At 39.8% G+C, this 27765-nt stretch overlaps 1 protein-coding gene and 1 long non-coding RNA gene across 2 annotated transcripts in view; one reads left to right on the top strand and one right to left on the bottom strand.

Annotated features, from left to right (window-relative positions):
- Positions 1 to 2563: 2563 nt before the first annotated feature.
- LOC122162377 lies at positions 2564 to 5892 on the bottom strand. Its single transcript, XR_006169531.1, has 3 exons — positions 5653 to 5892; positions 4691 to 4823; positions 2564 to 3226 (listed from the first exon to the last, which is right to left on the bottom strand). It is a non-coding gene; the product is annotated as an uncharacterized LOC122162377 (long non-coding RNA).
- Positions 5893 to 6978: 1086 nt separating this feature from the next.
- The window catches only part of PPP1R1C (protein phosphatase 1 regulatory inhibitor subunit 1C), a 41088-nt gene continuing 20301 nt past the window's right edge, over positions 6979 to 27765 (top strand). Inside the window, exons 1-2 of the mRNA XM_042822673.1 lie at positions 6979 to 7192; positions 9458 to 9518. Of these exons, the coding sequence (XP_042678607.1) occupies positions 7112 to 7192; positions 9458 to 9518 (142 nt within the window). The 5' untranslated portion in view covers positions 6979 to 7111. The remainder of the gene's footprint in view (positions 7193 to 9457; positions 9519 to 27765) is intronic.

Genomic DNA, 27765 nt, shown 5'->3' with positions numbered 1-27765 from the left:
TAGAGAACAAAACTCGAACTGATAAAAAGTGGATGATGATGTGAAATAACTGCTGGCTTTGGTCCATTACAACACTTTTTTCTGAATTAACATGACAGTGTCAAAATAATGTCATTTGATTTTCAGGAAAACAAGAAACAGATCATTTTTGCACTGTGCTTGTTTACTTTGATATTTCAATGTGAGTGTAGATATGATAGTAATTCTTTATATTCATGCTATAGAATAAAAGTGGTCGGAATTGTCAGAAGAGAAATTGTAACGATGAGATCAATACGTTATTTTCTTTCTTCAAAAAAAAAAATAGATTGCTACTTCCAAATAAGTTGTGTATCTTTCAGTTCTAGGTACAGACTTGAGATTACTGTATACAGAAACATCCCTTCTCTCTCTTTTTTTAAAGCAGTGTAAAACAGGAAAGCCTGGACAATGGTTAAGTGATTAAATTATAGCAATGAGAAGACATCATGGCAGAAAGCAAGAATGGTCTGAGCAGGTGAGTGGCCATTCAGCCCACTGTGCTACAGATACCGACTTGCACAGTATAGTTTTTTGTAAATATTTGGAAGTATTTATATAATTGCATAGAATCTCTTTTTTCTCTATCTCTATCTTTAATTAATTATTTGCTACAACTCATTAGGGAGTTCTGGAGTCAACTTTTAAAGAAAGCAACTACAGAAATTTCACTTTTTCTGTGTTCGGCTTTAGTTTTAGATCTTCTTTTAAAATTATTAAGGCAAGAGAAGTTGTGTTGAAGGATGATGTTCCATGTTAATGTCCTGTTCACAGATCAAATGAAGCTTAGGCTGCAATTAATTTTAGAAGTATTTTTTAAAGATGTACTTAATTAAGTATTGTTATTATTGGAGGTGTTGCAGGAAATTTTATACGTAGGCATGTTTTCACACTGACATAAGCAATGGAAAGAAATGTTAGCAGCACAGGCTCATGAGAAGTTTGGAGTCCAATCACAGTTTACAAAATAGGAGCAACCGTAGCAAATGAAAGTCTGGCCTGTTCATGTCTTCACTCCCACAGTGACCAACATCAAAAGTTTGGGAAGAACTGAGCCTGAGGAGGTGTGGGGAGTGTTTCTGCCCTTCCTGCTATTAGCAGTCAGTGGCTCTGGATTTCCTGGCCAGCGGTGGTATCCTTGATGGATTTCTTTTCCACTAATTGCTTTTTCTGGTGCATGTGTAGTTTTGGTGTCTGCAGCATCCTGTGGTGATGAGCTCCACAGTTTAAGCTCAACTTGAATGGATAAATGGTTGTTATGTGAGCCAAGCCCTTAATAATTCCACTCGATGCCTTCTGGCTCTGCTGCTATTTCAGGCCCTGTGGGGCTGCACCCCATTGGAAAAGGCATCATTCACATTCATCTTTGATTCCTAGCTTGTCCCTATTCATGGAGTTGCTCTGTTCCTCCTGCATCACATGTGATGGTTCCCCAGCTCCTGGGATTTGTCCCAGCTGGACATCCCTGGGTGATGCAGGTGCTGCCATGTGGGTGCTGCAGACATCACCTCCAAGGGTCACTGTGACTTCTCTACATCTAACATGTCCTCTGAGGTGGAGAATCACAGAATCACAGAACTGTAGGGGTTGGAAGGGACCTCCAGAGATCATCGAGTCCAACCCCCTGCCAAAGCAGGTTCCCTACAGCAGGTCACACAGGTAGGCATCCAGGCAGGTCTTGAACATCTCCAGAGAAGGAGACTCCACCACCTCCCTGGGCAGCCTGTTCCAGTGCTCCGTCACCCTCACTGTAAAGAAGTTCTTGAGCACATTTGTGCGGAACTTCCTATGCTGCAGTTTCCAGCCGTTTCCCCTTGTAAGAAGGTGAGAAATAACCAAAATATTAAGTATATCAAACTCAAAAATCAGAATTTTAAAAATATGTCGTGAATTTGTCATACTCAGTGAGATTTTATAGCTCAGCTGATGACTTTCTGTTGCCATTACAGCAGCCTGTGTTTGTACACTGAGTTTTCTAACCCGGGCTCTGAAGCTGTAAGAGCTGGTTTCCTGTTCAGCTTCCCTGTCATCTATATTTTAACTTTTGTTTAAAAATATTATGGTAGAAACTCGGTTTTATATCTCAGTTGTTTAGTTCAATGTTAGTAAATTTTTGCATCAGACTTAGTATGGAAAGCAGCTAATGTAGTTTTGTTGTAACATCTATGCAAGCTGTCCGCAGTAGTTCTGTTTATTGAAAAATGTTAAGTTTACTTTCTCCTTGATAAGGAAGTGAACTCTGACATGACTTCCTCCTGAAATTCCTCTGTAAACCCATTACCAGAATGTTAGTCTCTGCACTATTGAACTACAGTCTGTATTCGATATAGATCTTCAGACTTTCTAAACAGGTTATGTCCGTACCATTAATGCAGCCTGTTTCCTGTGCTTGGGATGTGCTGATTCAATGAACAGCAGTACTTACCAGTAAATGTTTGTACATTACTTGATAGTTGGGAGAGTAGTGAGCCCTAGTGGAAGGCATCAGTTTTTACCTCCTCAAGGTAGCTTTAAACTGATATTGAATTACAGTCACACGGCTAAGGAGTGATTAGCTCAAGTAGAGAGAAAATATGAACAAAATTAACTGTGTTTTTTACTTACGTGAACTCATGTATGCCATTAGTGTTGACCAAAGCCTGGTGTTTGGTGGATGAGTAATGGCAATGGGAAATCTGCATTAAACTGTTAGTAGGCCAATAGCTCTTTTTGTTCTTCATCCTGACCTGCCTGCAGCATCACTTGCTGCTCACAAGGCAGATGTGATCTCATACATTTGCATTTTCTGCATATGAATATCAAACAGTTTCCAGTTGTTGAGTGGGAGCAATTCTGGCAGCAACACCTGCATTTAAATGTTTGAAAGGGAAATTTCAGAGCCCTTTTCAGTATGCTAGTGTTTATTATTGGAAGACTTGCGTCTGGTTTTAGCGGGTTGACTTCAGAGGCAGCTCCAGGTCTTGCTCCGCTCCAGGCCAGTGCTGTGGTAGTCCTTGATCACAGCAGAGAAGCTGAGGCAGATTGCCGACACAGCCAAAATTGTATAGTGTGTGGGACAGAGCCCACCAAGTTTCCCTCCCAGCAGCCTGAGCCCTTGGCTGTGAAGGTCTTTCCTTACACAGTAGGGAAAATAGACAGGAGCTGTGAGTGCTTTGATAGCTTGTCATGACAGCAGGGTATGTTAAAACGTAGTGATTCATAACAGGACCTGGTGAATGATACAGAAAGGAAAGATTATGGGCAGTTATTTTTTATTTTCCATGATAGTTTTAGCTGAATCATGAAGGAATTAAAAACATTGTGGAGAGTGCACTAAAAACAGAAGATGAGCTAAAAGGATTTGGCAGCACTTAAATGCATTTCAGCTTTTCCCCAGACTGTGATGCAGTCTATAGAAAATGCAAGCACATTTTGCCTGGAGACCATGCTGTAATTAGGTGTAAGAGTGAGCTGACACGGTAATCCTGAAATGGTGTATCTGACTGCTCTCTAAAATATGCCTCTTCTACTATTCTGAAAATACTTTTATTTGTGTAGTGAGGATGTCTGCACAGCCAGCTCCCAAGCAGTGCAGTGAAAAGAGCGGCTGAGGCTGGCACCTCCATGTGTACCATAGGCCTCTCCCTGCCAAACCTGGCACTCTTTTAAGGCCCCGTCCCTCTGTCCTGTCCTGCCCTTGCTGTCTGGCTCTCCCCTGAGCCTGCCAAGGAGTATGTTTGTTGGTTTGTTTCTTCATACAGCTATTGAGCTTGTTTCTTACACACTAGTGCTAGCAACAGCTTTGGGATGTGATTTCTTTACACAGGAGCATCCTGCAGTCAAGAGCTGGAATACACCTCTGTCAGCCTTTCAGTCATTTAACATTACAACATTCTTTTCACAGTCTGAATGGTGTTTTTTTTAAATCTGATTTTATCATTAACATAAGAAATTGTCTTTGTGATGTAATAGTGCAATTGCACTGTCATTGTAGCGTTATTTAATACACCGAGTTTCAGAGACATCTACAGTAGGTGTATTTAAGGCAAAGAATGACCTGGGTTTGAAGCTGTCGTTGAAATTAGTGGCATGTCTGCTCGTGAGGGACTCAGACAATTAGACCATCCTGAAAAACTTCCCCAACTCTTTTCCTTGGTGAAAGCTGCCTGTGTTTCTCTTCCTCCACCATCAGCTCTTAGCTGCAGAACTGCTGCATTTGCCTTCTGTCACTTATTGTTTATCTTGGCAGTCTATGGAACAAATTGTGATTGGTCTGTGTAGGAGCAGTGAAGGCTTAAGAAGGCTTAATCTTATGAAATACTGAGTGTTACTGTTTTGTGCATCTTTTTTTTTGTTGTTGTTCTGGTAAACAGAACTGAACGTTTTGCCATAACATTATAAATATTGCAAAATTAGCCGAGAGAGCCCAGGATAACCTGATCTCAGGTCCTTCCTCAAGTACCAGCTGGGAACAGGTATATGCGGAAATCCCCTCCAACCAAGACTGTTCTGTGGTTCTACAATTCTGTTAATGCACATAAACTATCACAAGAAGTCTAATGGCAAAAGTGTCAGCAAAAAAAAAAAAAAGTGGCGCACTCCCTGCGCTGTTCAGTCTAGCCTCTAATCACCAAATACTTTCCATCCTATCAGATGAATATGTTCTACCCAACAAATAACTCGTGGATGTTACCTGCTACAGAACTCTGTAAAGAAAGACTGTCTTCTCCACTTCAGTTCCAGCTGTACAGCTGTATTCATTCAGGCAGACTGCTCTGAGTAGGGGTATGTGGGCAAATGAAATGGTTGTAGCCTGGGGACAAAATCTGGGAAGACAGCATCAGTGGAAATTCATTACATTCTCTTTTATTTGGTCTTGCAAAAAGGACAAGTCTTTAGGATTTCAACTTTAATTAAATACGTCCAAGGATATATTGTGAGAAAAGTAATACGGCAGCATATAAAGACTGTTATTTTTGGTAAGAGCTCTGTGATTGTGTTCTGCCCTCTGAACATCTGCTGTAAGCTCCTAGATCTCAGAAATGGCTTTTGCCAAGCACTACAGAGCATCAGGCAAGTTGTCAGTTAATCACTGGCAATTTTCCAGCTACTGCCCATCAATTGGAAGGCATTTTGTTACAAAGGAGTTCTGATTTGGATGAGAAAGGGAAATTTACTGTGCATTATATTTGATTTTTGAGTGTGTCAGGTTGTCACCTTTTAGTGCGTTCTCACCTCTTGGGTTAGACTTAGTTCTTCATAAACTGGCTTACTTGTGTATTTGCCTCTGTTCAGAAATATCTTGCTATTCCAACAATGTCTTAATGGTTTTCATTTGCATAAATCAAAGCCTTGATTTCTCTGATTTATTCTGTTGCATACAGCTTGCACATTGTTCATGCACAGGATCCCAGCTCCTTCCCCCACCTCCCACACTGGCACAGATGGGGAAATACTCAGCAATTCTAGAATAAACCTGTGATGAACTGTGGAAATCCTTAACACTTTCAGTGGCCAAAACCAAAAGTGCATTTTCAAATTCTGTTTAGTTTTGGTGATGTTCAGCCTCAGCTCTGAATTCTGCTGCTTCTCTGTTTGCTTACTGCAGCCTGTCAGGGGCAGGCTCAGGTTGTTTTTCTTCTCTGTGTGACTCACCTGTTTGTTCTTCATTGCGGCTGGTTGGAGATCTATTGAGAGAGTTCACAGGTCTCCCAGAAACCTAACAAAAATTCACTTGCTCTCTGCAGGCAGTCATGTCCCAGGTGAAGCACATCCTGTGATGTGCCGTACCAATTGGACTTTCCTTCTGCACCGCATTTTCTATCTTTTTCCAACTGCTGGTAATGGATATCAGGAGATTGACCCGAAGCTCTTTGGCTGTGGGCTTAGAGCTATGCTTGCAACATAGTCCTTTGACCTGTCTACAGCATTTTCTGTTTTCTGTTTTGGCACGAAGCACAATTTTGCTGCAGGAGATCAGCTGTCCTTACTGTCTTGTAGTGGTTGTGAGCTCTAAGAGCTCACTTTTGAGAGACTCTAAGAGAGAATTTTAATTAAGATGAAATAAAAAGTGAAAATCAAGTATGCTCAACAGAGTATTATTCATATGATTAATCATGTTATTTTCATTGTCTTAAAAGAAAGCACAGATTTTACTCCAAAGTGGGATTTAGACCTCTGAATTTTATCCTGAGTCGACTTTACCTTTCCTGAGGTTGATAGAGGGAAAATGTCATCTCCAGTAGATTCTGTGTTCCTCTTAACTAGAACAGAGTAAAATGTGTTCCGATACGTCAAGCAGGAGAGAGCCCAGATTGCTGGCTTAAAAATGGAACTTTTCAGTATCTGAAGATACATGAAGTGGATCCTACCAGAAGAGATCAGAGCCTAAATCTGAGCTAGCCTAAGATGCAAACTGCAGTTTGTACACCAGATATGCTTCGTGAGAGTGTGGATATCTATGTAGTGTCATCATCAAAAGTCTTCCTGGAAAAGGTTTAGAAAAGGATTTGGAAGAGCAAGGGCTATTTTGTGATATGTGAGAAGGGGAGAGTGGTTCTGGCACCATGTAACAGAGATGGAATTATTGCATCCACCCCTCCTGCTACCTCCACCCCCCAAAAACTGAAAACTTCCTGATTTGTGTTCATCAATAATTAAGAGCCCATCAGCAATACTCAGAGGGAGCTTTCATTGCACTTCTGAGCAGCCAGTTAGTAATGTACGGTGGAGAGATCCTCTCTTTCAAATCCCAGGGCTCCAGGCCATGCAATGCTAGTATTGCATTTTCAATTAGCTTCTGAGTGAATGCTTGGCATATGCAGAAGTGAACTGGTACACAATTAGCTTATTGTTCCTTTCAGCTTTGTGCTGAGAGGATCTGAAAGACTGAAGAAGAGAGAGGAGAAAAAATAGCCAAGCCAGCGGCATCTCTGTGGATGTGGAATAAGGGCACTGCTCGGCTCACACAGATCCACTTGCTAAGTCAGGAATTACAGCTGTTACTGAGGAGCACGCGGCGCGGCTCTCGGGAGGGTGCCGAGGGAGCCGCAAACCAGGCTCTGCTCTCAGGCACTCCAAGCTCTGCTCTCACCCACCTCACGTCAGCACTGCCATGGAGCCCAACAGCCCCAAAAAGATCCAGTTTGCTGTGCCGCTGTTTCAGAGCCAAATAGATCCCGAAGCAGCCGAGCAGGTAAGGACGATGAGTTTCTTTGGTTTATTTTTGAGGGAATGGGGTGGACGGAGGCAAGAGAGGGTGTTAACAGGTAATATGACCTAAAATCTTTCCTAACTTATGTTAGTTTGACTACAGACTAAATGCTCTGGAGGTCATTGCAACGTCTGGATACGTGCAAAGACAGGTGGATATGTGCTCCGAGCAGAATAAGCTTTCTTTGCTTCAGGGAGGTTTGCCAGTGTACATTTGGTGTACATTTTCTGTAACTGGACGTGTTCTCTAATGCATACATTCCACCTGAATATGCATTCTCAGTCATCTAAGAACACTGTTTTTATGTAAACCAAAACATGCAGTTGATAATAGGTACCTAATAGGTATATTGCACAGTCCAGTTAGAAGACAGCTTACCATTCATTTTACCATGAGGAAATGAGAGTTACATTTTGCATACAGACATGCCTTCAGTTATCTCCTGTACTTCACATGATTATTACAGTCTTCTTTATGTCATTGTTAATGTGTTTTAAACCTTTGAAATATGTACGTGTAAGTGTAGGAATGTGCCTGGATGTAGAATCATGTATGCATGAAACTAATATGTGTACTATTTATGTTTTGAATTGCATATACAGATAGATGTAAAATATATATAGCAATACAGCAGTCTGTGTAGGAAAAGATGCCTGGTATTCTGAACAGCTATGCACAGATGTACATAAAGAAGGACACAAACAGGCTTAGAAAAAATACTGGATAAGTCATAATTAGGTCACCCAGTATATTTCTCTCAGTGCAAGTCCTTCCTGACACTCACTTCTATTTTGATAAGTCTCTTTTTAGTTGATACCAGGGGAATATTATAACCTTGACAGTTCTGTGTTAGTAGCCATAAAATCATTTGCACTTCTAGGACAGGTATCTTGTTTCTTGAATGTTTGGATGTTGTGTCTCTTAAAAGGCAGCTGTTTGCTGGAAAATGATGTGTGAGAGACCACTGAATGCAGAAGTGCTAGAAGGGTGCAGGAGAGAACTGCTGCAGGTCTTCATTTTGTCCATAGGTGTTTCTGAGCTATCGAATGTCTGTGCTCATGGTAAAGTCCTGCAGTTAATTCAAATAAGATGTGATCTGACATATTTCTGAACCCTGTGAAAATCTTAGGATTTGGATTTTGCTGCATTCCCAAGGCTTTTGAAATGCTACGCCCCAAATTTTGACCAGTGCTTAAAGGCAAGCTTTTTTTTTTTTTTTTTTTTTTTTGGTGTTGAGAGATTAATTCCAAGAGCCAGGGGCATGTGAGGAAATTAAACTAGCAAAGCTGCTGCCAGCTACATTTGCTCTAATCTGGAAAAACCCTATTAAGCCCAGTGATGTAATTTTCCATTTACCCCTTTGAAAGCAAAATTTGAACCCAGCTCCCTACAGATGTTGGCTAAGCAACCGAAAAAGAACAAACATACTGACATTGTGCATTTGTGTGAGGTTTGTTTCTAGCTTAAATACTCCTGGTCACTCTCCTAAATTCAATAGAATATCAATATAGCCTGAAGGTTTTAGTGTAGCAACTTTCAATGTAAGAATGTCCATTACAGGAGAGTAGTCCAACATCATGTTGTTCAGCCAGTGTTAATGGAACAAAAAAATTTAACCAAATGAACTTTGAATAAGAAGAATTGCATACAATCCTTATTCGGGATCATATATTCGTAGGTAAATATCTGTGGTACAGTGCTCTTTGGAAACATTATTTTGAAAGTCTTTTCTTCAGTTGAAGAATGATAATGCTGCCTCTGGCCACAATTTAGAAATCTGGATTCATCAGAAGACTTATGTCCAATATCAACTCTTGTTTATGCTTACGAAACACTCATTTTAATAAATACTTATAAAAGTTACACCACAAGTAGGTATTTGAATATATAAGCTCACCAGCTACTGCAGTTATTTTCATGCAGTGAAGTTAAATGTCAGTATTTTGAGAAACACATCAGTAATACACATCCAAAAACTTATTCAAGGTGACTGCAAATCACAAAGGTATTTTGGAGGGCTCTCTGCCATGCTTTGGCTTTCCATGTACAAGCAGCACAACCCCAATTGCTGTCAGTCCGGAAGAGCAGTGAGAAAGACAGTGAGGTATTTTGAATGTTTGTAGTTGTTGTTATTGCTCTTTTTAACTTGATCTGATTTAGTCTCAGAAGGACATGGTGTTTGCTTTGCTCTGAGTGTGGGGTGGTTGGTGGTCCCTGATGGCTGCTCTTGTTTTCTGCATGTTACAGATCAGGAAGAGAAGGCCTACGCCAGCATCGCTGGTCATCATGAATGAGCACGTGCCACCAGGTAAGTGCCAGCACACCATCTAAACTATTGAATTTGTATACTCAGTTCTCTGCAAATTGGTTTTTTTAACTACATGATTTTAAAAATTCATCGTTATTTTCATAGCACTAAATATCACACAGTGGACCCTAGAATTATTTGGAGTGAAACCCATGAATCTTTGTGAAGGTTGGCTTCTATATGGTGTCAGTATTTTAAGGATTTTAACCTTTGTAATTTTCTGCAGTATGCATAATGGTAAACAGGACTTTTCTTTCCCTTGGTGGATGCCATGGATGTCCATGCAGTTGATTTTTCAGTCTCTAGAGATGCTAGCATGGCTCCAAGGCTAATTCAACAAAGGAAATTGCTCTGTAGAGCAGGTTGTTCTCCAGTTTTCTGATGAAGCATGTGATGTCTGTTCTCGCTATTCTTTTTCAAATATGAAAAATAGTATCTTCATCTGAGACTCTTCCCAGAAGTTTCTCTGTGAGGTGGGGCAATATGAGGTTGCAACGTCCTTTATCAGATAAATGTGATTTTAAAAAAATTAGTCAGTGATAAGCTGGTCAGTAAGCATTATAAATGACAAAACTGCAAAAATGAATTTCAAGAAAAAAATCTTCAAGACGTAGTCCATTTAAAACACATTACTTCATATCCAGCTTTTCTTTCATGTAGCTCTCTGAAACATTATTTTCTTGCCTGATTTTTTTTTTTTAAAAAAAGATAGTTTGGGCTTTTTCTCACTGATATATGTCATAGATCCTTACTGTATGCACTAGCATCTCAGTGAAATTAAACCATGTTAGCTCTATTGGGATCTCCACTTACTGCATCATGCTGATGGTCTCCTGTTCTGATTGATAGATAATACGGGTAGCTGAATTCCTGAGAACTGTGCAGAAGGAAGCATTTAGAGCACCCTGCTCTTCTGGTTGTGATCACTGCAGCATAGCCCAGGTTGGGGATGTTCAAATGTCATATGGCTAACACTGTGTTTTTTGAAACTGCGAGTGACCTGTATGTTTTTAAAGAGCTATTGCTTATCCTAGTTCAGAGAGTAGCAAGTTTCAGTGCCCAAGTCTCAGGCAGTTCAGCTGTCAATTATGAAAGATCTGTCTCGGATCAACTTTCCTTACAATTAATGGGATCTATGCCTGTGTTGCTAGGACTAATTTAAAGCAAACTCACCTTGGCTGTTAATCTCTTTTCAACTTACTTTGTACGCTTTGTACTGTCATATTTCCTTTTATAAACAGATACTTGATACAGTACCAAATCAAAATCAAACAGAGAATAAGAACTCTTTTTAATTTGCAGGAAATATTAGTGTAAACAAAGTGGTGCATATCTGTTATCTCCTTTCCTGCAATGTTCATAATAAACCTTTAGATAAATCATTTTTATTATCAGTTAGGATTGCTGCAAGTATCAGTCAACTTCCATGAAAACACAAGAGCTCATATTCACCCTCTTCACTTGCATATATTTATTCATTTATATATTATCCTCTTACAAGGCATTGGGCACTAATATCAATGAAGGTATTATATGGTTAAATCTTGTTTTATTGCTTTTAAAATTTTTTCTGCATACTCAGAAAAAAATAGAAGCTTTGTAAGTACTTCATTTTCCTATATCACACCATGTGGTTTGTGCATGAGCATGTGTGTACATGTTTCCAAGTGGTATGCTTGATGTGGGCAAGAGTTTTGAAAGGAAGGTGCACATGCAACTGTGTAAACTCATGGAATACGAGATCTGCACTGCTAATTTGGAGAGACAGACAATAGCTCTACAATGAAAGTGTGAATAGTAAATAAACTCGTTAGGGGCATGGTCTTGAAAGATGTGGGGCAACTTCCAAAATAACTGTATACCTTCATCTTTCATAGGAGTCAGCAAGTCCTTGCTGACCTTGCCACCTTGCTGATTAAACCCCAACCGCTAGCCTGCTATTGGGTTTTCAATCAAGTTCAATGGTCTAATGAATAATGATTCATCCTCAAAAATGGTTAATTCCTCTCTGCATATTTTTATAGTCAATAAAATAATAACAATAGTAAGACCACTACCTTGACACTGCCATAATTTTCCTTAGAAGCACGACTCCCTGAATCAATAAGGAAACTGAGCAGCAGAAAATGTAAGTGATATTGTCAAAGCCAACAATTAAATTAGAGCTGGGCTAAACTAAAATCCAGTCTCCTGAATTTTACGCACTGAAGTACTCCAATTCCCTCATTAGAACAAACAGTGAAAGATGTACTTCCAAGGGCTTCAAATGTGTGTTCCAGTGCAATTCTGAATGTTTAGATGCACTCACAAAGTTTACTCAAATTATCTAAACTTCTTTTATTTTATAAAACAGAGAGAGACATTTTCTAAGAAACAGACTTTTCTATATTCTTGTTTTGCATCTGCTCTTGATTGCAGCATGAAAAAAGCAGCATTTTTGTGGTATTCTGGAGTTCTGGATCCAGAGCCATCTGGAAACCAGAAGAGAGTAAAACGTATTTGGAACTATAATAAATGCAGTTTGAGCCATATATAGATCTCAGGGTTGTTTTCTTGTAAGACTTCTCATCCATCCCTAGTGTCTACAACAGATTTGACAGGAATCTGTCTTCATGGATGTAGATAAGGGCCATTTTGCCATAAAGTGAAGATGGAGTGGCTACTGAGGGCAAGTCATTTTAAGCAGATGGCAGCTACTCCCAAAACTGTAAGAGTCTGCTTGGCTTTCTTGCTTCCTAGGAATCTGGAAGGGCCAGACCACACTGGAAAGACAGGTGGTAAATGTGACTGCAGAGGCTAATAGTCAGCCCAGAGTATTGGTGCATTGATTGGTGTATCTTTTCCTGCTCACTCTGGTTGAAATCATATATGAAAATTGCAAAGTTAGCAGAAGAGAAATGTGAATAGCAGCAGCATTGATGATTATTGCCGTGGACAAAGTGGGTTTGTGAAGCAACAAAACGATGGAAAAAAGCTTTTTCTCAGAGATCTTTTCTGGTCCTAATGATGATCCTATGATTGTATGATCTGAGCAGAAAAGCTAGCACTAGAAGAATTAAGACTCAAATTATGAAGTTACTTACCCCTATTGTGATTCAGTTGCCAACCAAATGAGCTGTATTTTCTGGGAATCTGATGTTTGATCTCATAATACCTAGTTGATTTTAATTTTATTTGAAATTGCAAGAGCTGTTTACTATCTGTGAGAGCAAAGATGAATGTTAGTGGGCAGAACTAGAGAAATGTTCTGCATCTCTTTCTATGCAGGGTATCTGTATGGGCTACTGGGGTAACCCAGTGATATCCTGCTATAGCCACAGTTGCTTATCTCCGTGCTTTAAAAAAGCGACACAAGCATGTGCTTAGTTTTAAAAGCACATTTACCTGCAGAAGAGCTTACATTATCCTGCAGAAGAGCTTACTCCAAAAATTGCTAAAGCTTCCTGCTTGCTTTCTCTTGGAATACCATTGGAGCCAAGAGAAAATAAAATTTCCTACCTTGAAAGCAATCATTTTTGTGCTGCTATAGTATATTCACAACCTCCTGTATCCCTACCAAGTGTAGGAGAATAGATATGAAAATCAATTCTTATTATCTGAAATACAAGTCTAGCCATGCTTTAAACCATCAATGTCACACTGCAGCCACTCAAGGGAAAGCTGGTAATGTTGTAGAGCAGTGGCAGCTGAGGAAGGAAAACATGTCAGACCATGGGTCAGGTTTAATGCTATTAGTGCTTACTTTGCTAGGAAAACATTGTCAACATTCTTGCATGGGCTGGCTTTGTCACAGAGCCAAGGCAACATCAAATAGTTCTGGCTGTCAGGACCTGCTCTAGTTGTGTCAGAGTGCTCAGTCTTCTTGAAGGATTGGAATATAGGTAAATATCAAGATAAACTTCTGCAATTTTGAATTTTCTTTGTGTTTGCTATTTCCATCTCTTTTCTACTCAGTTGCATGTTTTGGCATCCTTCCCCATAATGTAAACATTATGTGGTGTTTGGAAATAAAAAAACAGAGCAGTGTATATTGTAATTCTCCAGAGATGCCTTTTCATACTGTGTGAATTGAATTTCAAGGAAGAAAAGGTAACTCAATGCATCTGAGTTTTCTGAAGTCTGGAAATTCTAATCTATAGGTAAGAAAGCTGTATTCATCCCCACTAAGGCTTGCAGCCTGTGTTTGGGCTTCAGCAGCCTTCTGTGGCTGCACCTCTGGAGCTCTGATGGGATGCCCCAGGGGTGGCATCAACGTTTAGTTCAGCAGCAAACCATAGTCGGATGGCTGGTAGGATGAAAATTGGTTCTTATATCTGCTGCAATTCCATGACCACCCAAAATAGTTTTTTTTTAATGTTAAATTTGTTGTCTACCATTTGCTAGCTTTTGCTTCTAAGTAGATTAGTGTGGTTTTTTTTGTGTCTAATGGTTATGTTTTCTTCTAAGACGAAAGATGCTGAGTAGCTGAGTAGGAGAAGATTTTCTGGGCAATAGCAAACCAACCCTGCAGCCCTTTCTCAGGCAAAACTCTCTCTGAAACTTGAGTCTGCAGAGAATTCTTGGTCTCACAGTTCATGAAAATTGATATGTTTTTCAAAAGCATGAGATCCTGGTAGGACACATTGCTTACTTTGGTTCAGGAAGTAGAAAGTGAGCAAGCCAAAGAACAGCTGTTTTCAATTGCAAATTTAGGCTTCAAATGTGGTAATAAAAAAAACTGTCATTAACTTTTTTTTGGTCTAACTACTCATCCTTTCTATATGCTAAACTTGAATACCATTTATGCATACTGTCTTTATTGCAGTCTAGGACTTCATGGAGGTATGGCAATAAGCAACGACCTCAGGACTGGAACAGCTCTATGCACATTATTACTGGCACAGAGATGCTCAGAGATCAGGCTCTTATGGTCAGGGTCATGCATACCTTTGTGTTCTTCAAGCCAGCACTGTAAAGGGCCAGCTGACACAGTGAGACAAGTGAAATACTGAGAGTAAACACTGAATGAGAGCTTCTAGGTGACAGAGGGATTCCTGAGCTGGAAAGGAAATGTCAGTGCTTGAAAAAAAGCCTGCTGTTTGCAGGCTGATGTGAGACTGCAGATGTTCAGTGGCAAACTGCATCCTGTTGTCTTGCCCACTTACCCTGTACCCAGATGCTCCTTTGTTTGGGTTGGTTTGCATTTACTCCATAGTTCAGGATCACAGAGTCCCAGAGGCAAGTCACAGCATTAGTTCCTCACACATATGCTGCATGAGTAAGGACTCTGTGATATGACCTGAGAAAATAAAAGTTCACAGACTTAAAATAAGTAAATACATAAATAAATAAGGACAGGAAACTGTGCTTGAGTTGTTTTTAATGCCACACAGAAAAAACAACTCATGGGTTCCAAACAGAAGCAATGAAGCTTCTTTTTTTTTTATTTTATGGGGGTAAAAAAAAAAGCTTAGCTGAAAAATCTTTCAAAGGCAGACACTCCCACACTGGCATGGGCAGGAGGCATGCTCTGCTTTCATGAGAAGGTGAGGATTTTATATCAGCCAAAGGAGCTGTCGTGCTGCCTGCAGTACGGTGCAGATTGCATGCTGAGGAGCAGATTCTGATTTGGCTGGGAGGAACTGTGAGATGCTCTGTCTGAACTGGAGGTTATCACAGAGGTACACAGATGCATTTTTTGCTGGTTTGTTTTAAGGTTGTGACCATATTGGTTCACAAATACAAACATTTCTGGGGAACAATTTACTTGTTGTGTAAAACATACAGTCAGGAACAGTGTGAAATCAGTGCTGTTCTAAACGATGCAAGTTTAGACAAGTAAGCTACATGTTTTGAGGATGGAAAAGAGCTCATAGTTTTAGGCCTTCTGTTGTTCCAAACTGGTTGACTTCGGGTGACCACCAGGCCAATTTAGCTAACACAGTGAGGACCTCAGGTCAGTCTTCACTCTTCCTTTGGCTCTTGGAGTCATTCCTCCTAATAACATATTGTGCCTGTAAGGGTTATGGCAAGTAAAGCAGCCTTTGGATTGCTTTAATTTACATGGAGTAACTACTATGGTAGAGATGTGCAATGACTACAGAGTGTTACAATGCTTCCTCTTTAGGTATACCATGCAGTCCTCAGCTGTGCAGCACAGGATGAGTCTCTGCCACTGGCAGCTAAAAGCTTAAATCCTAGCCCACAATGCTGGATTCATTCTGCTGGGCTGAAGTGAGGGAGTTTGCAGTCAAACTGAGACAAGTTCCTGCCTTTCCTCCCCAAAAAGGTGAAGCACAGGATAAAAGCAAGGTTTGAAAACAATCTGGGTTCTGGAAAGGATGGAGTCTGACTGCAGAGAGGTGGTGAAAGTTGAACATTTACAGCCAGAACTTGGATTTCAGACCTAGATGGGAGGATGGGGCAGCTGAGGTGACAGAAGTCTCAGTCTTAATTTGGACAGAATTCCATTTATCCATTTCTCTTGTTCCATCCTCAAATAGCCAGGTGAATTTACTTTCTTTGTTATTTACCTGTGCAGCTGTGCTGCTTATACACACTATGATGCTGCTTGTTTCTCCTGCTCTCCACCTCCTGTTGGTTTTGCATTTGAGGGGTCAATGTCCATGTTGATATCTGAAAGAGGAGGAGATATTTTTAGACCTGAACCTTGTACTATTCATCTGTTTTCCTTGTTACTTATACAACCATAGAAACAGCCTTCTTCCATCTCAGAAGATTATTTGCAAATAATTTTTAACATATATGGTTTCATGTTATATTGCCAGCTCCTTAATCATTCAGTGTCATTACTGATATGCTTTAGGACAGTTTAGGATAGTTTGCCTCTGTTGTCACCTGCATTGTGTATTGACATGACAACAATATGTGCCACTGGTTGGGAATAGCAGTGTGGGGAATGATGGTGTTGTGAGAAAGTCACTTTGAGAGCTTCCAGCTTTTTAATATTTGTAATGCTTAGGAACCCTAACAGCCTTGTTCTGTACCAAATACTTTTATACTTCATTCAGCATATTTTGATGAGAAATGACAATGGAATGCTGTGTTTCCTATTTACAAAATGAAATATCTAAGTATATTTAATGACTTCTTATAGTCAAAGTGCTTAAGCTATCTCTAGGACAGCTATGTGGCTCTACAATTATTATTAAATGTTGGTGTCATTCAGATAACTTTTTTTTAAACAAAATGGATTCAGTTTAGTCTGTTGCAAAACATACTGTTAGTATTTTGAGGGTGCCTTTTTAATAGTAAAAAAAATAGCGATAAATTGAAATGAAATATGTTCAAAAAATGAGACAAAATTGCTTGAATGAGAATATAAAATGTTATGGTTTAAGACAGCCTAAATTATAATTCAACCATTTGATAATACTAATGCTTTCTCTTTAAACATAGGGTAGAAACTAAAATCCATTAATACATGTTTCAGCCCTGCTGAGGAGATAAAGCACCACACATTTTGCCTGACCTCTACTATTTACTACTTAATGCAGCACTCATTTACCACGGTGATGTATGCAGAATAAATAGATAATGCAGACAGATGAGAGAGAATCCAGCTTTTAACACTAACCTCATTATGTTCAGAATACTGGGGAGGAGTTGCACTTAAAGTATCAATCGCCTCATTTAGTGAGCTTCCAGAGGGGAAAAAGGAAAGCTAACTATTTATGTGAAGTAACCAAAGGTAAAGACTCATGTCAAAACTCACCAAAAGTAGGAATCTGGACTGAAAGCTAGTAAAGAGTGTAAGGAAAAAGCTGCTACCAGTCAGGGAGCTTCTCATCAACTGCACAAGGCTGGACTGCTGAAAACTAGAGTGTATGGGAAGTGCAGAGTTTGGCTTCCCTTTCCTTAGGCAGGAGCTGGCTGTGTCACCAGCGATTAGGAGGAGCCTAATCTCCTTTTACAGCCATCAAAGCAGCTGTAGAATAGAATTATATTCTATGTTTACTGTTTTTCTCTACTCCTCCTCAAAGCCCTAATCCTATGTCTGTATTTAAAATCATCACTTGTAATATTTTTCTTAATATCTTTGCTGGAGGATCGGGAGAATATGATAGCAGAGTAAAGTGCAGTTACATGCTGTCTATCTTTGCCTTTTCCCTGGGATACCTGGACACATGTACTGCAGAGCGTGAATGCCTTGGCCCTTTTTTTTTTTATCTTGAAGATCAAACCATGCTTATAGAAGTCCATTAGCAGCACTGAGTGCACAAGTGTGCATTTTGAGGGCAGTATTTTCCACATTTCCATATCCTTCATTCTGACAGCACACCAGAGGAGTCGCACCAAGCAGTGCAAGAGCTTTGTTGGGCCAGATGGAAAGTTCAGGAAAGCAGTAAACTCTGCTGCATCCTCCAGTGCTGTTTATCCACATACAGAGATGCCCAACAGACTAAACAATTCAGCAGGGTCTCAGCTCGGAGAAGACAAGCTTGTGGTGATAGTGTTCTTTGAAGTCTTTGAAGCCCTCTGCCTTAGCAGTTCTCTGGCAGTGGTAAAAGCCAAAGACGTACCTGAACATTTTCCCGCTCTTTTTCTGACCACCGCCAAGCAGCCCCCACACACCTGCAGTTCGTGCTCTGCCCTCTCCCTGTCGTGCTGGGATCCACAAGAGCTGGCTGAGACAGGCAAAGAACAGGAGAGCAAGCAGGACCAGCTGATCTCACATTCTTCAGTGCTGTTTTATAGCCTTTTCTTTTGAGTGGAATTATACTGAAGAACTAAAAAGTGACAGAGTGGAGGAAGGTGGAGAGAAAAGGCAAGAATTCTCTTTTTAAAGAATTGGGATCCAGATGTTTTGGTGCAAATCGACATGAATTTTTTACTTGCTGCTTTTGAAATAAGGTAAGTAGACAGAAGAGCTGCAGTTGTTCAGAAATGTGCTTTCATGCTTCCCAAAATGCTGATATTAGTGGATTACTTGGGCCTTAATGTGTATAGCATATCCTGTCGGAGGGTGTGGAACAATTCGTTCCACATGAATCACAGTGCTGTTCTGCTGATTGTGACAGTTCAAAGACGTAGAACACAAGAGACAGGGTTCTTTTGCTCTGGTATTCAGTGAGGTTAGTAGAAATTCTGCTAAATGTCTTTGAAAATTACAGGCTAACTTACTCCAAGTTAACAAATAATCACCCTGTCATTTCCATCCTGTCTAGCCATGTTCATAGTGAGAATGAGATTCTGGAACCTCATTTTGTTGACTCTTTGAAAACTTCCAGATAGGAAAACAAAAAATGAATCTACAAAACTGACTTTTGCATATTCTTCTTGTAAAATGATGATAAACTCTAAGCAGCACTATTAATAGTAGTTAACTTGGTTTGAACATAAACTGACACATGTATTGTGACGGGTTTTATGCATGTGAAGTCTCATCATAGGAAAGCAGAGCACTTGGCAAGGAGTAGTTTAAGACACGTTTTTACTGAAATCCTTGAGATATTATTCCAGAAAGGAAGGAAACTGCAGAGGCAGCAATAATGATTGGTGGCTAAGGAAGAGTTTTCTTTTGTGTTTGTTTTCTTCTCCCCTGACAAATGTCACTTTCCACAGTGTACAATACACAACTGTTCAGCTAGGAATTTTTTTTCTTTTATGGTTTTACAAGTTATCACAGCAAAGAAATGTTTGAATCTTTTAGTTTTGGCTGTTGGTGATGGCTTTTATCTTAGAGCTTAGAATGCTCTTACAGCTCACAGCGGAGTACTTGGCAGCTGCTCACAGATGTAGGTCCAGCTGCTGCCACTTCTACAAAAAGGTTGCCATCAGTGGATCAGTTCTGAGCCATTTTCCATTGCAATTGATTCCTCTATATGAAGCTACTAGGAAATAGTTTACATGCATACCAGGGGATCCACTACTATTGAATTTCTGTTAGTTATGTACTTTTCTTTATGAGCTTTGCCTCAGATGAATTTAGATCTTCAACCTCTTTTCTGTCTCATTTGAACACAGACTGAACATAAAGCAAGCAAGCAGCCAGGAAGTAACATGTTATTGATATTATTAGTTTTTGCTAGTGAATTCATAACTCATTATCTCAAGGTACTTAACCATTTGTATTTGAAAATGTTTGATGAACATGCTAAATCATTTCACAGATTGATACTTTGGCTTGAGCATTTGAATCAATGGGCAAACTACTTGGGAAGTTTGTGTGAATGTGCTTTGGTAACATCTGGTAAAACATAAGCCACCATTTGCAAATATTTAACATTTTGACAGTACGTTTTGCTTGGATATAATAGTTTCAGAGGGAAGTTTCTGCTCTTTGACCCTGTTTCTCTGAGTATTTTCCAGCAGTCACTGAACAGCTCTGGCCTTCCTCAGGCCTCTCAAAGCAGTCTTCGTCTTCACTTCTCACTTAGTGCCTTCATGTAAATCTTTTCTTTCACTGTTATGCTCCAGGCTAGGTATGGTTATTCTTTGCATTTGGAAATTGTCCTTACCCCATACAGAAAAGATGCAATCTCTCTTGACATCCGCTTTTGTGTCAGAATAGACCTGGTGTCAATATAACCTTAGCATTAGGTAAGTTCTCCATCTCATTCAGAAAATTATGAGACGATGTCAATTTTCCAGTCCTTGTCCCTTGCCTTGTTCCATCTCTCTGTTTTTCCAAGGTCATCTTGTACTTCATTTTGACCTTCCAGCATCTCCCAGCACCCAGAAATGCTAGCTGTCAGATTCTCCTCCCACTGCAATGGCACTCTTTCCTGGAGTCACCAGAGCTCATGCCAGAAAATCAGCATCACCCTGATTTTCTTACCTACGTTTTTCAGTCTACAAGAGAGTTAAGTCATCCTAACAGAATGCCCATAAAAGAGATGTGTATAGGTCATCACGTGTCTTCTTAGTATCACTTTTTACACGTTTGAGACTTCAGTTTACAACCAGCCTCTAGGCCCATAGGCCAAGTATTTTAAATTCTGCATTGCCAGCACACCAGTTTGCTTCAGTTTGACTGTTATTTTTCTTTAGTTAAATGAATTAATCTGAGTCTTCAAAGATGTGACTATCAATTTGACTGTCATTATTTAGTTTAGGTATTGAATAACAGTTCAACAGGAAGCCAGTAGGCTGAAGTTCTTTCCATGTTGTAGTAACTTGGAAACGGTTAATTAAATAATAGAGTGGTTTGTTTGTTTGTTTGTTGTTTTGTTTGTTTTTTTCCAAGCTCATGCTATAAATTTTGGATAAAATCTTGACTTCGAAGTCAATGGTAAAACTTCCTGTCGCTTATGACTTACTGAAGTCAGCAGTAAAATCTTTTTTTTTGTGTGTTTCATATCTCGTAAATTCTCTTTTGTTTTGCTGATACAGACCTCAGAGTTGACCTAGTATCTGCACTGTGCAGCCTTCTACGTGGTTTGAAGTTCAGAGCTGGAATTGTTGTATCTGGAGCACTGCTCACTTCCCATCAAGCCTAGTTAAAATAGGCACTGAAGGTACTCCCCTTTTTGAAGAGGGCCAGTGTGTAATAGGTGCAGATGACAAATAACAAAGATTTGGGATTAAGCTTACCTCTGTTTTGCTATAAATGGGAAAAAGTACTTTGTACTTAACTAGATGATATTCTTTCAGAAGCAATTAATTTATGGAGCTCTGACGCCAGGTATGGGCTGCCCCTGACTTGGTACTTCTGGACACAGTGATACCTCGAGGTTCTGCTGGGGAGGTCTGCCAGCCTTAAAGCTACAAATTATATGGAAAACTTATTTCAGAATAATTCCCTCAAAAACAGTGAGATATTTATCTTGGGATGAGAAAATGTATTATTTAAGAGACCAAAAGGAAAAAAAATAAGTTTTTGACTTTCTTCCTTTTGATTCCGTTTATTTAGCCAGTTGTTCTTTGAGAGCCCTCTCAATTGACTTCACCCAAGAGAAGACTGTAGTGCTTAGAAAGCAACTCCAGGACAGTAGCTCCAAGCCTAGCACTGATGGGAAGCTAACTCAGTTATTCCATCAGTCATTAGTTATTCAAAGAGAACCTCTCTCTCTGGAAAGAACTGCCAAGCCTAGAAGTGTCCCCATGTGCTTGATGAGGAGCTTCTGGCCAGGAAGCTCTCCTCCAGCATTCCTTACTCGCTGGGCTCATCACAGAGCAGGGCCAGAGAAGAGGCCTCATGAGCACAGAAGTGCAAGCCTTGTGCTGTGAGGAACTTCTGCATTGAGGGACTTTCTCAAGCCAGGTTTTTCCACAAAGCCTGCTTTGTCTTCTAGTAAAATCACAACAGAACTAGTCAGTAAAGTAATTAAAAGTATAAAACAAATACAAACAGCAAAACATACTCACATATTACAAGGTGCACAGCACAAGGAATGTGGCTGTGCTTTGCTTAGTGTATGATCAGAGCATTCAAGAAGGCAGAAAGGCCAATTCAGTTGCTCTTTATTCATCACTATTCATTATTATTAATTATTAATTATAAAGGAGAAGGCAAATAATGAATTTTGTATTATTTTCCAATGTATATACATATTTTTGGAATTTATATTTAAGAGGTTTGGGCCATCGTAGGGAGGGGAGAACAGAAGGCTGACAGCATAATGCTTAAGAGGAATGATTTTTTGCTGCTTGTTATTAACAATTGACAGCCGCTCTCTGTAAGGCTTGGAACAGATTCATCACTGTTATATTCTAGTTTAATGCCAGTGAAACTAGACTGATTTCCATGTGTCTGGCATGAAACTGGAACAAGAAGCTGGTAAGCAGGCAGTATAATTCCCTTCTGAGATCTGTGTGATGTGAACAATACATTTAGTTTCACATTTGAGGTTTGTAATGTCTCCATTTACTTCCAAATGAGATTACAATATCAGAATGTACATTTTAAAGCAATTTTTATCTGTGTGATTTATGGAAGAGTTTTATTCCATGCTCTTATGGCTGTGCAGTTGTAGGTAGGTCCTTGGATGCTGTCTCTGTGGTGCACAGTGATGCAGACACTGGGCCAGATGCTGTTGTACTGGTAGAAATATGATCATTCTCTTCATTTAAGAGTTGGCTGCAAGCAACATTAGGAAGCATTTGGACTAACTAAGTAGATTTCTGTCTGTGCTCAGTACTAGCAATGTCATCTTGAATATTGACAGTGGGAAATACAAGTTATTCAAACGTTAATTATACCAATTTATCTGGAAAGAAAATACAGCGTGTTGAAACAGCTGATTTGTCTGGCCCGTGGTATTCTAGTGAACTCTGGAAGTCCGGTTACGGTCTGGGGCTCTAGATAAACTTGGGCAATGCTGAGCCAGCTTAGTGTAGGAGTCAGTGTGAGCAAATACACTTGAGCTGAATGAAATAGCTAACTGAGCCCTGGCAAACTCCTGCCAGGGCTCTCTGTGAGCTCAAAACCAACCACAGCTGCCTTCTTACTCTATTTCAGATGCATATTTTTGACCAGCTTGTCCCCTCTAGTTCCATCAGTTCAATCGTTCTCTGTCCCCTCCGCCAGGACAGCATTTCTGTACTGTGTCAGTACATGGCACATGGAAGCCATCCATCACAGTGTTCTCAGAGGCAGGTAGCAGTACCCCTAGGTGCTGTCAGGGTAGCTCAGGATCTTCCACAGGATGCGTGCCTGTGCTGTGAGGGCACCTTACAGAACAACCTTGCAAAAGCTTGTGTTTGCAGCAAACTCCTCTTTCCCCTGTTCTTATTAATATTTCCTCTACAAATCTCTCTATTTGTGTTCCCTAAAGGTAATTTAAATGGTGATTACTGTGTGAAATGCAGCAGAACTATAACGAACACACTCTCCTGTCAGCACTTGACTGAGGAGGGGGAAGACCCTCTAGCTATGTTTATCGCAGTAGCTGCTATACTGGATTTTAATGAGATGTTTTTGCAATGAGAGGATTTTCAGAAACACATGCTCATGCCAGGAGGGCTTACCAGGATATTTTTTTGTAATTAAATGTAATTATGTTCATACTCATAGTCAATTTTTCATTGATAGATATAGACAAATAGAAACCAACAAGTAAAAGTCAATTAGCTACGCAAGCATTTTTTTATTGCCTTACTGGACTTTTTTTCTATCTCCTACCTCAGTGGTTAAAAAGCTATGAAATTCTAGCTTATCCAGCAATGTGCGGTTAGTGTTCTGCCAGAAGCAGAGCATGAAATATTTTTTGATTTTATTTTGTCTTCTGTAGGAAAGGAAAAGTAGTTTTGATAGTAGGAAAAAAAAAAAAAAAGACCACAAAATAACATTACGGCAAACGGTTTCTAAGTCTGATTTCAATGAAGTTGTTTTACAAATACTAGTGGCAAATACAAGCTGTGTTTTTTATTTGAAGCTCCTCAGCTCTGTTTTTCTAGTGAAAATTCCAAACTCTCTACATGGAACTTTCTCCAACAATTATACTACCCTTTTGCTGAGTTTTTCTTGTGTAAAAGCCAGTTTCTGACCTGCTTTTTTCCTCCAGGGCCTGACTGAAACCCTATAGAAGAGGCTTTTATTTGCTCTTGCCATTGGGAAAGAGAGAGGTGTACTTAGCTGGATGAGTGTTTGCTGGATGACTCCACTGCAGATTCCATGGGTGATGTCAGTGGTGAAGTCTCTCAATATACGTCACCTCTTGCCCTGCATAGCTGCTGCAAGTGCATTAACATTGTCCAGTGGGAAACAAGAGGCAGATTTTGATCTGTGAAGCAACCATTATGTTTCCCCCAGCATGACCTCGCCATTTAAATCATAATGGAGACTTAGGGGAAAAGTGATAAGCCGCTTCTGGTGGGCATTATTCTGCAGGTAGCCAGCATTCACAGGCTCAAATCCTGTCTGACCTCAGAGAACAGCATCTTATTTCTGGCTTTGTATAAAGATACCCTTGGAGTAGTTCAGCTTATTCTTTCAGCTTGGTTGGATGACTGTGCTAATTAATGTTAAAATGAGCTAAGCTAACACGAGTGTGTGGGAGACAAATCCCCACTTTGCAGCAATTTGGGTACGTACAAATGAGTTCTCAGCTCTTCTCATATGATTTAAAATACCACTTGAATAACAAAAACATTTTAAAAAAATCAAATCAGAAATGATTTGAGTATTAGATTCCTGTTAGCTAATTAGGCCAAGAGTCAAACTGGAAAAATGCCATGTGTTCAGATTTGTAGTATAATAGGGCAGCACTGCATGCTGTAAGCACTGTTATGATCTGTGAGAAGAAAATGGAGAAGCGTTAAACGGTCGTCTTCCTTCTCTGGCCCCAAAAATGAGAACTTGGAGAGAGAAGTTATCTACCAAAAATTTAACATAAGGCAGAAATACCTCTCTAATTGAACATATATTCTCTGTAATTGCCTGGTTATAAACATGACAAGAAAGTTTTTCATTCTTTATAAATAGGAGTTTTTTTATGAGTAGAATCCTGACCATACAATGGTCAGGTCACTGAGAACTGAAGGAAAGTGAGAATTCAGGAGTTCCATTCCCTTTTGTGAATCAATTCTGCTTCAGATCATTTCCTCACTCTTCTCAAGGGGACTTCAGGATCTAAGAATTTAGTAAAGAAATTCAGTTTTTCTAATTGCCACTGGATTTGGCAGGGGTCTAAAGCTGGGAATTATCTGTCTTGTTGGATTTCAGTTTGGTGGATACATTGCAGCAGCTGACCCATTGTGTTCCTTCTTACCTTGTACCATCCATTCCCATCATAAATTTTGTTGTCTCAGAGATATCTCCTTATGCCAGAACTGATCTTTTGTGGTGAGAACATCAATTTGGACATGAAATGACTCTCTTATGGACACTATTATTAAGAACACGCTTTCACAACATTATTTGAACCGCTTTCAAGGCAAAAAGGATTACAATGGAAAAACATTGTTTATATCCAAGCAAGACTAATCACTCAAATATAAATGCAGTCCTCCAGTTAAGTCAGTATGGCTCAAGGTATTTCCTTGGGCAGAGATCTTTTAATCAAGCTCCAGTGCACACTGCACTACTGCTCTGTTCTCACTAAATATCTCCTCTAACTTCTGCTACAGCCCACTACCTGTCTTTCATCACTACCACAGCTACACAAAAAAGCAGCACTTGCTTGCTTGCTTTCTTTTCCTTTCTCCCTTTCTTTTCATCTTTCCACTTTCCTCTACAGAGAGAATTTTTATTTTCTTTTCCCTGTGTTGATCTATGGCAAGCAGTGATCTCAGCTTCACCTCTCTTTGAAGATCTATATACTTTGTTGAGCTTTTCTATCAAAATGCCTTTCAAAAATAAGCATGCAATGTTCTTTCTGTGCTCAAACATCTACCAAAATGTACTGTTGACCAAAAGATATCTCCAGCTGTCTCTGCCTTGCTTTTGATCTCAAAATACATACGAAACACCTCACACCTGCTGCTTCAGGTTTGTCTCCTTTGGTCATTCCAGCTTTTTTCTGGATTTGAAAAACTGTTGGTGTATTTTTGTAAGTCATTCTTGAATTTCTGCATTGTTTGTTGCTATTTATTGGCTCTCATTGCCCTGTGGATATCAATGATTTCTGTAACTTGACAGGACAGGTTTTGATCAAAAAGCCGACATTATTTAAGGGCTGCTGGATGAAAGGAAAGGACGGAAACTTTCTGGTTCTCATAAATTCAGTGTTGCTTCACTAAGAGGAATAGTTAAAGTGCAAGCCCAAAGGGTTAGAGAAATGCAAATCCTTGGGGAGAAGACCTGAAACCCATCAAAGCTGCTGTCTGCAGTGAGACTGGGTTTTCCACAAATTCTTTGAATCCGAACAAGCCTAGTGTTTCAAGAAGGAACGGGACATAATTTACTCTTAATTATTCTCTGTTTAAAGTTTTCAATTTATTTCATTTTCAGCCTCTAAACTAAGTCCAGGAACTTGAGGTAAAAATTCTGGTGTTGAGTATTTGAAGTCTGTGTCTCTCTGTCATGCTTCTAATAAGAAACATTGCAAGGACTGAAATAATCAGCCATTTAGCCGGGATATCTTCATGATCCAAAGTGCTTTAAAAGGCTACAAGGTTCTGCTATACTTATTTACAGGTAGGGAATTCAAGGAAGAGATTAGTCAGCTTCAAGGTCATGCAAATGTCAATGGCAGGAACTGGCCTCCTGATTGTCTTGTCTAATTCCGTAGCTGTGGGACCACACTGAAGTAATCAGTGCTGTTTTGAACCACGTTTTTCAACCTTGAGTATAAATCAAATGAAGGTCTCTTGTATAAAGCCTATGTGAAATCCATACTTCAAGAAAGATCAGTAAGTCAATTAATGTTTGCAAGATACATGTGCTTGAGGGTAAGGAACGCAGTAGGAAATGCAATTAGTCTGCCTGGACTGGTTCTTCCCCTGGCAAAAAAATCACATTACAGGCAGCTGATACCTAGATACAAAGGTGGATGAAGCGATGGAACACAGAACTGATTCATCCTCCGAATCTGTCACACATCAGTAGAAATTGGACAATTATATCTGCAAGTAGTGGTGCAGTTAGATTGTTGTCTATGTTTTTAATGGCTCTTTATTTTAGAGCTTGTAACTACAGTGCATCAAAGATCCTGAATGATCTTTGTGGAATATTTGGAAAGTTTTCATTGGAAGAGACTCTGATCATTAACTGCATCAATACAACGCTAGAAAAATAATTTGGTCTCGTGGACAAGCTGATTTTAGAGCAATGGTTAGGAAAATTTGCAGCTTCTCCGCTTCGTGTTATTTGACTTAATTGTTCAGATAAGTTTCCAGAATATTTATTTTCATTAGGAATCTCTATTATTGACTGTTTCTGTCACACCTATTCTCCAAAACAAATCAAGGCAAAAAAGTGATATCAGGAAATATTTCACAGCCTTTTCTAAGACTACAGTAGTGGTGTCCTTAAACTTTTCAGATGAAAGATGAGACTTCATTGCACTTCGGTTTGCTGATTTTGAATGTTGCTGTTACTCTTGAGTGTCATTACTAGCGTATTAACAGTCGAGTGAAGGGGAAGGTCTTGTTGGTGCTTACTGGAGCCCAGCAGAGCCCTGAGTGAGGCTGCTGCATGCCATTCTGCAGCCATAGCGCAATGCTTGGGCACCACAAATCGCTTGGGCGTGGAGCCCTGCTGCCAGCCCAGCCAGACAAAAAATGGGAGTGAAGGGCTCCAGATGCAATACAGTATTGTAAGGCCTCAGGTTTTCTGAGTGACGCAAAGGAGAAGCTGCAGATCAACGGAGTGTTTTCTTATTTACAGGAATGTTCTAGGGTGCTGGGCAGAGCTGCAAGACTT

The sequence above is a fragment of the Centrocercus urophasianus genome, unplaced genomic scaffold, assembly GCF_019232065.1.
Source record: "Centrocercus urophasianus isolate 14NV4802_14NV808 unplaced genomic scaffold, USGS_Curo_1.0 seq_20, whole genome shotgun sequence".
Lineage (NCBI taxonomy): Eukaryota > Metazoa > Chordata > Aves > Galliformes > Phasianidae > Centrocercus > Centrocercus urophasianus.
This window is presented reverse-complemented; position numbering and strand designations above follow the sequence as displayed.